Source organism: Rhinolophus ferrumequinum, chromosome 13, assembly GCF_004115265.2.
Source record: "Rhinolophus ferrumequinum isolate MPI-CBG mRhiFer1 chromosome 13, mRhiFer1_v1.p, whole genome shotgun sequence".
NCBI lineage: Eukaryota > Metazoa > Chordata > Mammalia > Chiroptera > Rhinolophidae > Rhinolophus > Rhinolophus ferrumequinum.
In genome coordinates, this window is record NC_046296.1 from 64,512,554 (window position 1) to 64,526,523 (window position 13,970).

The following is a 13,970-nucleotide window of genomic DNA, read 5'->3' on the forward strand; positions in this document are numbered from 1 at the left end:
GTCCAGAAAGGCGCGCCCTTCAGAGGTGTCCACATGAGCACCAAGACCGGAAGCTGACACCCAGGTGGAAACAGCTAGCAAGCCCTAAGGGCGGCTGCCAGATTCAAGGAACGAAGACTCCTTGAGCAACCCCACTGCACAGAAACTGAACTGCACGAGCCCCACGATGCCATAGAAAGAGGACTGAAACGCTGGCTCCAGGCCCAGGGGTCCCACGGCCCCGAGTCAGCGGGACCTACCTGGTGATTGTCCCGTCGATATCAGAAATGATAACTTTATCGTCCCAGTTCCACAAATAGATGGTACCCTCGCAGCGACACGTGCCTTGATACTGTGTGGTGACGCTGAAAACCACGTCATTGGGGCCATTCTTCAACTTTAAGCTTTTCTGAAAAACATGAACTCAGTGTCCTCTTGAGGGGAAGGCCCAGGTGGAGAGATACTTGACTTCTATGAGGAACAGGATTAGGAGTTTTGTTTTTTTTTTCCAAATCACTGCCCTAGGCCACTGTGCGATTCTTTCTCTCCCTATCTTGCTCTCCGCGAGGAGGGTTTTTTCCAGGTTCTGGGCAAGCTGAGATCCAGCTCTCCTTGCAGACCCACTTGCAATGCAGCTCACACACTTTCCTCACCAGCCTCCTACTTCCAAGGGTAACGCTAATTTGACCCCATATTTCTGGATGAGAATCACCAGAAAGAGTTAAGTGACAGGCTAGCAGACTCAGCAAAATAAACCATAATTTCAGAATAGGTCACACTTACTACTCCGTGACTAAATATGAAGGGCCATGCCAGGGGAGACAAATTTAAGCCAAGTGTGGAAATATGTTTCCCTAAGTAGACACGTTTTTAATAGTTTTTATACTGACACAAATTGAAGGCAAACAGTCTCGGTTATCAGACACATCTCATGTCCAAACGCATGTAGTCTAGACCCAGGGAAATCGCACCAGATGCTGCCACACTTCAGCTCTCCCCCAGTGCCGCTGGTTGGAACCACTCGCCACACAGCTACACAGGGCTGCAGAGATGCATGCATGGCATACATGGGTGTCTGGGCTGTCTGGCATCTCTTCTCATTAAACACCATCACGACGAAGCCTGGGATCCTTGCTCACTGACTGCTCATGAAAAACAGGGTCCAGGGAACGAGGGTCATGCACCCACGCAAAAAGGTCATTGTGACCATCATGGGCCCTGCCACCTGCAATTCTCTAAATCCCATCACAAGTGTTTGATTTAGGAAATGCATTTGAGGAAATAACAAACTTATCTCTAAAAGTGGCAACACCCCTACAGGATTTTTGGTCTATCAGTCATTTACACCTCAGGATAAATTAGATCCATCAGGCTACCTTCCACTAACACTTGAAAACAGGAACCTCCAGGGCTGCATCAGAGAGGACAAAGGGGAAATGATACTGAGACAGCCTGGTCAGGTGCTGACGTCGGGGTGGAAACATGGGGTACCAAGGGGAGGGGGGAGGGTAGCCAGAGGGCAGCAGGCACTCCGGGATAGAAAAAGTGTCAGCAAGTACAAATGGGAGCCAGAGAGCAGGAGACCATCACACATTTGGGTGGCTGTGCCTTGGCCAGTGCCCAAAACAAGGGAAGAACAGGACACTCACCAGCTGCTCTGAGGTGAGCCGGAGGGTCTTCTTGTAGCTGACGTTGGACAACAGAGGGAGGTGGTTTGCACTTGATGGCTTGGCAGCTGCATGCTCTTCATCACTTGAGGATGATTCATGCTTTATTCTAGAACACACAGTGACGTAATCACCAATTAGGAAATGCATCTGGGTAGCCATTAAAAATGCATTAGGCCGGAATCAATGACGGAGCCAACGGGTTCTCTCCTTAGCACGGCCTCCTGGGTGGTCATTTACCATCTGCCCTTACATTTATCAATGAACTCGCACTAAATTCCCATTCATTCAGCTCTTGCATTATTCAGCTGGGGCTGCCTCTCCTCATTCACTTCCCTATTTACCAGCTATCATCACTATATTTTAAACGAAGAGGCTCCCCTTCCTGATGAGAAGGGTTGGAGTCCCTCCTTGCCTAGAAGGAGGCTCACAAACGTTCTCCTCCCCATCTGCAGGCCAAGCACAAGGAGCCCACATTTCTACGTGTCTGACAGATCAGCACCCTGGGTCTTCCTCTCCAAACACACAATTCCAAATAATGAGGGCACTCTAGGACTCGCTAGAGGGTGCCAGAGCACAGCAGGACGACGCGCCAACCCTCCCCCAGCCTGAGCAGGCTGCCCTGGGAGCAAGCGCTGCCTCCGACCAGCCGGCACAGAACCCAAGGCCAAGGCTTCAGGCTCCTCTAGCCTTTCCCGTTTGCTGGGGGGGGCTGAGAGGTGCAGGTGGGAAGTAGGCTCATTTTCTTTAAATAGCGCATATGGAGCGTATCAGTAATTAGTTGTTCCCTAGATTAAAATCCTGCTGTGGATTTTAACCCCCAACCCAACAATATCAGCTCTGCTTTCCAGGACCATTATCTTTAAAAATGCCTTAACTCGTACAAAGTGCTTACTAAATGTTTGTTAGGCTAAGTGGAAAAGGCTGAGTGGCCCCCAAGCAGGCATATTCTACCTCCTCGGGGACACGCCTTTCTGCAAAGCTTCCTTCCGGCACATCCCTCTATGCAAGACTTGTAGGCGCACACCGGAGCTGTCTTCTTATGAGCTCTTCTCTTAGTGCTAACGTCCTTACCCTCTGGCCTCCTGTGTTCCCCTTGCCTCCCTTCCCTTCTACTGCAAATTTATCAGCTACCTCCTCTGCAACCTGTTGCTATCGTCCTCCATGTGTGTTCCTACAATGCAATACTGCCCCAAAGTAGGGGAGACGTGAGCGAGGACTCCGTGACACTGCAGCCCTGCTTCTGTTATTTCTACCACCTCTCCCCATGTGGCGAATGAGCTGCCCCTCCGTAAGCACCCGCCCCCAGGGGCCCAGGAGAGGCAGCCTGTGGGCTGCGGGCTGGTGAACTGGAGCTCATTGAACCAACATTCATGTGCACTGTGCCGGGTGTTGTCCACACAGCAAAGAACCTGGCCCCGACTCTACCAGGGCTTCCGTCTACACTGTCACAACACAGCAGGACCAGTGCTATGAAAGGAAAGCAGAGGGCGCCACAGGAGCAGCTGGACTGAGGGCCTGGGAGCTACACAGAACGACTGAGCTGGATACACAGACTTGGCCATGCCCGGGACACAGCCCTGTGAATAAGCCGCAGGTTAGAATCCTGGTTGGTCCGCGGTAGGGCTAAGCCACACGTGGGTGAATCCACACCCGTGACATTGCCACTGATTTTATGGAGAATGAAAAACGGCATAGCAGTTAATCTGAGAAACCCAGGTTTGAAGGCCACAGGAACTTCAGGCTGTGTTACCTAGCACAAAGCACGTCTTTTCTTTCAGCCCTGATTTTCTTATTTTAAAATGCAGAAAAACAAACTGCATCCCACTCAGCAAAAAACTCCAGATGCGTGGATGCAGTCAGACAGCCTGTAGAGCCGGCCCGGGAGACACGAGTCCCAGGAAAGGCCTGGCAACCTGAGATTCCTCTCTGGGTCTCAGTGGCTCATCTGTAATATGACATGTTCCAACAAGAGTCCTGTCTAATTCCGACCCCCACGGATCCTATGAACAATGCTGCTCCTTCTGAAACAACAACCCAGAGGCTTTCAGACAGACGGGAAGACACAGTCCGGGAGCCCCTCGGCCTGACAAGCGCCTGGGTGGGAACCAGAAGGAGACGAGGCTCCAGGCCCCTCACTGAATCGGAAAATGTTTATGTTCCTTCCAAACAGTTTGGAGTGAAATGAGATCCAAATGTGAACTAGAGCTCTTAGTGACAACAGATTGATGTGTGCCTCTGCTGGTCGGGTGCGGGAGCAAGGAGGAATTGCTGTTATTCCATCTGCTGCTTAAAAAAAAAAAAATTCTAAAACCGTGCAGCATGCCATGTTTGCAGGAACACAGAAAGGAAAACACAGATACAAAAACTAAAATGAGACTGACACAGCCAGCTGCTGGTCGTTCCGGCTGAGGACGAGTATACGGTCATTTGTGGACTTGCCACCCCGTGTGGAACGGCCTGGCTCCCGCCCCAGCCCCCCTCCCAACCCACTCTCGCAATGGCTCATTAAATGTTGCTCACTTTACAGCATCTGCAAGAAGCCACAAAACAAAAGGGCTCATCTCGCTTGAAAGCCTATAGCTGTGAACGTCTAAGCTAGCACTTGTCACAGTGTACATTTTTCAAACGGTATTTTAATGATTTGTATGGTGACAAGCTGTTTGCTCAATTATGAGACTTCGGGGACTGTCCTGTCAATCAAGTCTGTCAATTAGGAAAGTACTCCTACACCTTTTTTTTTTTTTAGTCAACTGTATGAATCTAATTAGGAGACTAAAAGTCTAAGATGCCAGTAAAAATTAAAAGATTTACACTTCTCAACAAGAACTTTATGTTAAAACTTTTCAGAATCTCAATTCCTTTTCACAAGAGTCATTCTCCCTTTTTCAGGTTTAATAAAGAGGAGTCGTGTGACTAATTCAGCATGATGATTTAAACTATTTAACTGAGAAAAGCATTTTTGTCAACATTGAGTAGGATTGTATCAGGCAGTAAGAAAATCCAAAATGCTTCAAATAAACCACGCCAGCTGGTGTCCCAACTTGGGAAGAGCTGAAGTGTCTCGCTGTGCCCCCGCCTTGAGCCCACCCAGCGTCCTCGCGGGCCCTCCAGGCCGCTGCGGGAACAGGGAAGGGTAACAGTGGTGGCACCAGGCCCTCAGTGTGCCCGGCCTTGCAGCATCTGTCATCATGTTCCGTCCCCTTTCAACTTCTTCCCGCCTCAGGCCCATCTTCCTCTAGGACAAAGACGGGCAGATCGTGCGTGGAACTTGGCAGATGTCCCATGGTGGGCCACACCTCGGAGTGTATCTTAAAACATTTGAAACTGCTCGGTTAGGATGAGCACGGGCCCTCCAGGTCACCACAGAGCCAGTTTCCCGACTTCCCACACAGCCTCTGCAGGCACATCCCCTGGGGCCTGTCAGGCTTTGCATTCCAGATCTCTTTCCCCGTGAAGCTGTTGTGGGGGTTAAATGAGCCAACATCTGCAGTGTTGGGGTCCTTCTCATCCCCCTTTCACAAATGAAGGAAGACACACTGAGTGAGGGGTTGACGAAGTCGCCAAAGGTCACACACGAAGGTTGACAAAGTCCCTTCTCTTACGTCTTGCCTGTGCTACCTCTCGTGTTTGGAAATTACTGCCAGGACAGAGAGAGTTCTTAAAAAGAATTCCAGGAGAGCAGGACGTTCCTCATGCAGCTAAAGCGCTGGTTTAAACTGCTTCGGGCAGGTTTGCGACTTTGCTCATGTCCCCTCTCGTGACCTTGACGGTCTCCTGTGCAGCTTCCCCCCGCCCCCGGCTGCTCCGGGCAGGAATAGTCTCCTTGTTCCTTTGCTCAGACACGATAAGCAGCTTGCCTGAAGCCAGGATTCCCAACCAGGTCTTCCCGACTCTAAACCTGCTGCTTCCCTCTAGTAGCGGTAAACAGCCACTTACTGAAAATCTCATGCTTAATATATCGCTTCGAAGGACTGCAGGTTCTTATCCTGTCCTCCCATCTTGAACACACCTGCCATCTCCCTTCCAAGACCACTCAAAGCCAAACTCAAAATTCTTGCTGGGAAAGTATCCAAATAATCATGCTTGAGAGTCCTTCCCCAGACGTGAGCGTGCGATGCAGGAGGAAGGGAAAAGGGACCACAAGGTCTGTCAACCCTGCTCCCCTGTTGCGTGCAGATGGGCAGGGGGTCAGGGGCGTCCCCCAGGAGAACAGAAAGGGCGTCCCCCGCTAACATTCCCACCAGGAGTGGGCGGGACCACTTAGGGTCATCTTCAAAAACAGTTTTATCGGGACCTTCACACTCTTCTCCACAGAGAACAACAGAGAAATCAGATTGTTTCCTGCTTGCCACCTATCCCGGGTTCCTACACATATTTCCAACAGTGAATTCCAGAAACAAAATAGTTTACGATAGAGAGCTTTGGCCAGCAGTCTGAGGACTTGAAATGAAGGCCCCCCTCCTACAAATCCACAACATATTGGGACAATCTCCTCAGTTCAGTAATAGCTCAACAAGATACACGCACCACCTGCTGGGTCAGGCACTGGTTTGGCCTCCCAGGTACAAAAATGATCAAGATACACATCTTGCCTTCAATTAATTTGTTAGTATTTTCTGCCTGCTGAGTAAGAAACGCAATCCTGGGTTTCTTAAGCACAGAAACACTGTGAAGGAGAGGTAATATGTAAAAGGCAATATGCTCACTCAGGGTCCGTACATACCGCGTTTCCCCGAAAATAAGACCTCGCCGGACAACCAGCTCTAATGCGTCTTTTGGAGCAAAAATAATGTAAGACCCGGTATTATACTATATTATATATCATATCATATCGCATCATATCATATTATATCATATCATATTATATGAGACAAAGTCTTATATTATAGCAAAATAAGACCAGGTCTTATATTAACTTTTGCTCCAAAAGACGCATTAGAGCTGATTGTCCGGCGAGGTCTTATTTTCGGGGAAACACAGTAGCAGCAACGTCATAATTAGTGGGTGATGGCATTGCCTTCAGAGTATGGCTCCCCCCAAAATCCCATACAAATACATTAACCTGAAGACGAAACCCTGCAAATGTTGATCAGTGTTATCAAAACCTCATGTCTCCTATGCCGAGTTCATATGAGTCCATAGCAATACTTAGAAAAGTAGCAACGTAAGTCCCAGGAAGTATTTAAACTACAGAGAGGGGCAAGTTTCTTCAGAAGGAAAACTTATGTCCATTCTACTATTAACACTAGTGTTAATCATCACCGGTTTATTACCACTTCTCTATACTGACGGCTGTCACATGCCAACACCATGCGAAGCGTTCTGGTTACAGTATCTCACTTGAGTCTCATAATTACTTTGAAAATTCAATAGCTAAGGGAGCGACTGCCTCCATTTGATTAGTGGGAAACCAAGTTAAACTGCTCCAGGTCATTGAGTAAATGACAGAGCCAGGGCTAGAACCCAGGTCTGCCACCCAGGTGCACGCGGGTCCCGGTGAGTGCTGTTCGGTGAATCCTACTGGCATCTGCTGGGTCTGGGCCATGACCTTGGACACAGAAAGGAGCTGCCGCACCCCAGGTGGACTTGCACTGTACCTGGCGGCCATGCTGAGCTGTGACGGCTGCTCCCCCGTATTGTGACTTTTTCCAGCCAAGCACTGCTCCGGCTTACTTTCCTGGAGGAGAAGACGAAGAGTCAGGGGCACGCCACAGAGAAGCACCTGCACAACAGCTGGGGTTTCACGATGGGCTCCCCAAAGTCTACAGCAGGGCCCCAACTGCCTTCCCCAAAAGCACAACCCTCAGGGAAGGCAGGGCCCTGTCACTCCTTTGCTTAAAAGTATACAATTAAGCTGAGAAATATTTTGGACAGAAATGAGTCTGTTTTCCTTAAGTGTTTGTGGCACCAAACCAAACTTCATAATCACTGTAGCTTATGCAAATGCTTTATCAAGGGCTGCTTGGATACCCAAGGGCTTTCAAAATATTTTCTTATAGCTGCTGATAGAAATGCCTGAAAATATTTTCACACCATATTTTGCTTGGGAAAATGTGGACGCATTCTCTCTTTCTCAATACCGTATACTTTTAATAGAAAATGCTCCTCTGAGGTACTAGAAAGAGCTTCGGAATTCTAAGAGATCTGAGCTCAGTCCTGCTTCTCACTCTTGAGATCCTTGGGCAGGTCATGGAATCTTTCAGAGCCTTATTTCCTCACCTGTGAAACGGGGGTGATAATATCCATCTCCTAACGCTGCTGTGAGGGCTACAGAGGTGCTAACATGTTTCCCTGAAAATAAGACCTAACCAGACAATCAGCTCTAATGTGTCTTTTGGAGCAAAACTTAATATAAGGCCGGTCTTATCTTACTATAATATAAGACCGGGTCTTATATAATTAATATAATATAATATACCGGGTCTTATATTAATTTTTGCTCTAAAAGACACATTAGAGCTGATTGTCCAGCTAGGTCTTATTTTCGGGGAAATGGTACACGTCAGCACAGAGCCCAGCCCACAGTAGACAAGGGAGGAGGAAGACACCACCATCCCCAGGGGCCACGGGAAGCCATCAGAGGCCAGACACAAGTGTCAACGGACGAAGGATATACAATTAACCTCATTATTTATGGTCGTTTGGTCAGGAGGGAGGTAGGTCAGGAAGTTTTTCATATTAATAAAGAAAATGAGTGACATAAACAATATAACTGGGTGACCATCTTAACATACGATGAGGACAACTATTTTCAAATATTCTTTGGCTTTTTATAAGCACACAAGTAATTGATATGATAACATGCCTGGTAATTTTTAAGTTATTTATTGAGGCAGGTAACTTAGCCACCACTACTAACAATTTTTTATCAGACGAGTTAAAAATGCTAGTGTTAATCATCACCATTCATCACTCTGTCTAGTGCTCTTAAATATATATATATACACATATATCTGAAATAAGCGTATTTCAGGTTTTTTATGAAATATTTAATTTCATAACTGTTCCTTATTTCATGCTGGCATTCCCCTTAGTTCAAACTGGTGAGAATCTGAATATTCCACAATAAATAGGTCTTTGAAATAGCCTTCTGCCTAAATTCTAGAACATTCTGCTCCCTCATAAGGGAACCTGAAAAACTCAGGTAGGCTAACAGAAAATGTGACAGAACCATTTTATCTTGATAAAAACCTTCCAACAGACTTTTTCCCTTTGAACTAACGGAATGAATAAATAAATTGAGCTCACTGGGGTTTCTTCTACTATTATAATAACCAACTGGACTGTTGTCCTTGGGGTTTCTTCCTACTACATTCCAAAAGTAACCAGCATTCCCTCAACAAATATTCGCTGAACCCCTGCTCCGCATCCACTATGGACCTCAGGGAGAAGCCAGGGATCAAAGCCACACACGGTCTCAGCCTTCATGGAGCGTGGGGTCTGAAGGGAAAAGAGATATTACTCAAACAGTCAAACTAATATGTGTATAATTCCAAACTCTGGCAAAGTTCATGAAGGAAAAATTCCCAGGCAGAGCTATGAGAACAGAGAACAGCAGACCAGGCTAATCTGCAGAGAAAGGGACATTTGAGATGCTGGTTAATTAAATGAAGAGATATGAGAGGGATCCTAAGAGCACTAGACAGAAAATACCATATGCAAAGGTCCTGGGGTAGCATGTACTTTCAGCCAGTGAAGCTAAAGTACAGAGGGCAGGGGGAACATGGTAAAAGATGAGGCTAAAGAGGGAGGCGGGGACTAGGGTACACAAGGCCTGTGACCATGGTAAGGATACTGGTCTTGATTACAAGAACCCTGGGAACCCACTAAAACCCTTTAAGCAAGGAATAACATAAATTGGACCAGTATCCTAAATAGACCAATGTAACTACAGTATAGAGAATGAAGAAGAAAGGGAAGAACGGATACAAACAGTCCACTTGAAAGTGATCCTGGGAGAAATAATGGTAGGTTAGATTTGTGGGAGTGAAGCTGAAGAGAAAAGGAAAATCTGAGAAATATTTACGATGACAAATTGATAAGCCTCAGAGATGGATTGAATATGAGAAGCGAGGAATAAGGAAGTATCTAGCGTAAGGAAGTGTCTAGCCTATGGATGGACAGTGGTACCATTTTCTGATGATGGTCCAATGAAGGAATTCACAAGAATATTGTGAATTCAATTTTAGAAATGACAAGTGTGGATCCCTTGAAGTGAAGCAGACAAATGGAGATGTCTGTCTAGTTAACTATTTGATAAATGGACATAGAATACAAAAGAATGTCTGGCTTGGAAATAAAAATGGAGTTATCGCATAGGCATGGCTGAGCCTGCCGAGGGAAAAGTAGGCAAAAGGAAGAGAAGGCCCCAGGACAGCCCTCACAGAGCCCCTTGTGGAGCCTAAGCCAGAGGAGGAAAGCCAGGTGGACATAGTGGCATGGAAGTCAAGCAAAGAAAATGCTTCAAGAAATAGGTTGGGAGGTAGACAACGATCTGAAAAAAAGTATAGGCATTTATAGAAAATGGAAACCAGAGCCATGTATATTTAGACATGCCTCTTAAGTGAAATGACTAATGAGAATTAGTCTATGGTTGTAAGTGTACCTCACTAAAATTATCCTCACAAGCAGAAGGAAAATATTTAACTTAAAAAAATAATAATAATTTAAACTATCAGGTCGAATCCCTCCTTTTTACAGACGAAGAACCATTCCAGAGGAAGAGTGACTCGACCATGGTCTCTGAGCTAAGAGGTAACGGGGCAAGGAAAGGGAGCCCAGCTCTCTGCTCAGCTTTCCAGACCCTTCTTCTCTGCCTTCCTCACATACTGTGATGCCCTTCCCCATTTGGGGGCAGAGCTGGCTCCTGCAAACTCAGTGTTATGGCTTATGCTTATTTCTCTGACATTAACAGCTTGAAAAACTCCACTACACAATGCCAAAATTTACTGAGCTAAGTAGAAACACTCTATTGTTTTCCACGCTTACCTCCTTGATTGTGGTATTTCTTCCCCTCCATGAAAACCACCATCTTCCTCCCTTTCTGGGCATCTTATCCCTCATGATAGATTCCACTGTGGCCTGTTTTAAATGTATGGTAACATAAATAATGGAACAAAAAAAAAGATCAACTCAGCACATTCAAACCAAAAGACACACACATGCAAATTAAAGTAAGATTACAAAAAATAAAAATAAAAATAATAATAATAATCAAGAGAAAACTCAACATACTATTTGCGAATTAAAAATTTTTGAGAAGCAAAACCTAATGGCATCCAAAACTACACTAAGGTAACTTAAGCATGAAGACTTAAAAAGATGTTAAAGGAATAAACAAACAACAACAAAATAAAACATAACAACAAAAAAAGAAAGCATTGAAAGTCATTAGCGATTAGTAAGACCAGAAGGTTTCCAATTAAAGTGGCTTACTGGTTATGATATTGTTACTACCAATCTGATGATTATAAAATAAAAAATGAAATGATTAATATGGGCTATAGGGTAAAAGAGTCTTAAACAAAAGCTAAAATGCACAGGATGTTTTTAGTAAATGTAAATTCCCAAATTTTTGACAAACTGAACATTAATAGATGCATTTAAAAGCTCAAGTGTTAAAAAGAAAATTCAGACACTTGCCCTAAATAAATGGAAGTTTAATGGGGGGAAGATTAAATATTAACTAATAATTTTCTAAGTATTTTCCAAGAACAAAATATCTATCTTGAGGCTAATCCCAGTACCAAGGTAAATGCTATCTAATTTTCTCTCCTTGGTTTATAGCACTATCAGGGAGCTGATATATCAGCTAATAATGAAAGAAAGATCTGGGGTGGACAGTTAGCTCAGCTGGTTAGAGCGTGGTGCTAATAACACCAAGGTTGCTGGTTCAATCCCCGCATGGGCCACTGTGACCTGCACTCTCCTTAAAAAAAAAAAAAAAAAAAAAAGATTTAGTCTTTCAACCAAATAGGTTGCAGGTACGTGGAAAGATAAATAATTCACGTATTTAGCCTGCAGTGTGCTTTTTACCATTTAAAACATCCCCACCTGATACAAGAGAAATCCTGCGTACACTAAAATACAAACCACACATACCCTATTCACAAATAGAACAATCCATAAAGATCTCAATTACCTTGGTCCTCCTAATTCATCCATAAATGTAACAGAACTCCAATTTTGAAAAAACAAAACAAAACAAAAAAACCTAGACAAACTGATTCTGAAGTTCATTGGAAAACCAAACAAAAATAGCCAAGAAAATCCTCAGATAGAAGAGTAATAAGAAGGCACAAGCCTTACTAAATATTAAAATATATTTAAAACTACAGTAATTAAAAGAATGCAGAGTTCGTACATGAATAAACATATCAATGGAACAGAAGACAAAGTCCAAAAACAAATCCAAATGCATCGAGAAATATAAAAGATGATAAAGGTGCGAATGCCTGTCAGTGAGGCAAGAGTTATCTAATGAACGGTCTGGGATAATGAGGGAGCTGCCGTGTTTCCCCGAAAATAAGACCTCGCCGGACCATCAGCTCTAATGCGTCTTTTGGAGCAAAAATTAATATCAGACCCAGTCTCGTATTATATTATAAGGCTGGGTCTTATATTATATTAAAATAAGACCGGGTCTTATATTAATCTTTGCTCTAAAAGACGCATTAGAGCTGATGGTCCAGCTAGGTATTATTTTTGGGGAAACACGGTACGCCAACCTGCTAGTTGCCTCTATGGGTACATCATCTCCTTCCTTCCTTTCTTCTTTCCTTCCTTCCTTCCCAACACATCCAAAACTCTGTTTAAGAATCACACTACAATATATTCCGGGAAGGCAGGCTTAATTCCAGAGGCTGAACCTCAGGTGGTTTACACCATTCATAGTCATCCCACTGTTTTGCCAACAACTGGTTTGGGGGTGGTCATGTGACCAAGTTGTGACCAATGAAATGTGAGAAGTCTGTCTCCATCCTTCCTATTGTAGATGTGGTTGTATAAGGAGTTAATGTGTAGAATAGTCATCTTGTGATCATGAAGGGAAAGTCAAGAAAATCACAGAGAAGCTAACCCAAATTCACCACGCTGGGAACTATCAACTTCTAAGATTTTTATTAGGTACGATGATAAACTCCTAAAAACTCCTATTATTTAAGCTACTTGTAGTCACTATGTTTCCTGCAACCAAAGCATACTGATTCAATAACCAGCTAAGAAAAAATTGATTTGGTTCCGGATACCTCCCCCATTACTCTCAAAATACAATCTGGATAGATCAAAGATTTAAGAAAGTACTTGAAGAAGAGACAGGGCACATTTTCACAAGGTTTGGAAATGGGGAAGCAGGGCCATGTCAAGTGTGACACAAAACCCAACAGTTGTAAAAGACTGAAAATTTCTACACATAAAAATAATTACAAATTAGGTAAATACCATAAACAAAGTCAAAAAATTATTGACAACTTGTAAAAAGATTAGGATGGATTTCTTTATGTTTAGGAGCCGTGTGTATTTCCTTTTCTGTGAACTAATTCCTTTAACAGTATTTCCATTGCACTGGCCTTTTCTCTGATTTGTAAGAGTTGAAACATGTAATGCAAAAATGCGTCCCAGGCCATGGATACCAGGCAGCGAGCACGGGCAAAACAAAACCCATCTGGAAAAGCATGCCCTCCGCCCAGTGCAGAGAGAATACTTACAAATAAAGTACCCCCAAAATGAGGTCACAATCCCCAAATCCCAACACACACACACACACACACACACACACACACACACACAAGCAAGCATACACTACACACAATCAAATCAGACTTTCCAGAACCTCAGACATCAGGGTTCTCTGACAGACTACAACATCCAGAGCAGCACAAAGCACTTGCTAAGTGTGCAAAGGATACGTGTGTAAGACATGGACTCTGCAGCGCAAAGAACGTGTAGGAAGACACAGCATTGAAAAAACAAACAATTCCAGGCGAGTGTCTAGTGAGTCGTCAGGAGGAGGACGAGAGCAGTGGCTGCTGGGGAGCCTCGGCCAAGCCACCCTCCGCGTCGCACCCTCTCACCGGCTCTCACGTGCAGCCAGGAGCCGCCCAGGCCCGGCACTCATGGGCCTTGTTTCCTGGCTGAGCCACGCCTGACTAGGGCATCTGGCGTGCTGCGTCCCTGGCCCCGCCCCTCGTCATCCCTGGGCTCTGACACCTGGGCATCCATCTGCTCTGCCCGCACTTATGTCCCTAGCACGGCAGGTGTTGCGAAAGGAAGCCCAGAGGAGGCAGGACTTGGTGGCAGTGCCAGGACTGGGAGGTTTTGCCT

General features: G+C 45.1%; 1 protein-coding gene across 7 annotated transcripts in view; it reads right to left on the minus strand.

Annotated features, from left to right (window-relative positions):
• LPIN1 (lipin 1) overlaps positions 1-13,970 on the minus strand; it is a 112,579-nt gene that overhangs the window by 22,109 nt on the left and 76,500 nt on the right. For 5 of the 7 annotated variants that reach the window (XM_033124705.1, XM_033124703.1, XM_033124707.1 and 2 more), the window contains 5 exons: positions 10,884-10,961; positions 10,638-10,730; positions 7,247-7,326; positions 1,629-1,755; positions 240-388 (listed from right to left, as the gene is read on the minus strand). In XM_033124705.1, coding sequence (XP_032980596.1) covers positions 240-388; positions 1,629-1,755; positions 7,247-7,326; positions 10,638-10,730; positions 10,884-10,961 — 527 coding nt within the window. The remainder of the gene's footprint in view (positions 1-239; positions 389-1,628; positions 1,756-7,246; positions 7,327-10,637; positions 10,731-10,883; positions 10,962-13,970) is intronic. The other 2 variants (XM_033124709.1, XM_033124704.1) reach the window with 1 other exon arrangement.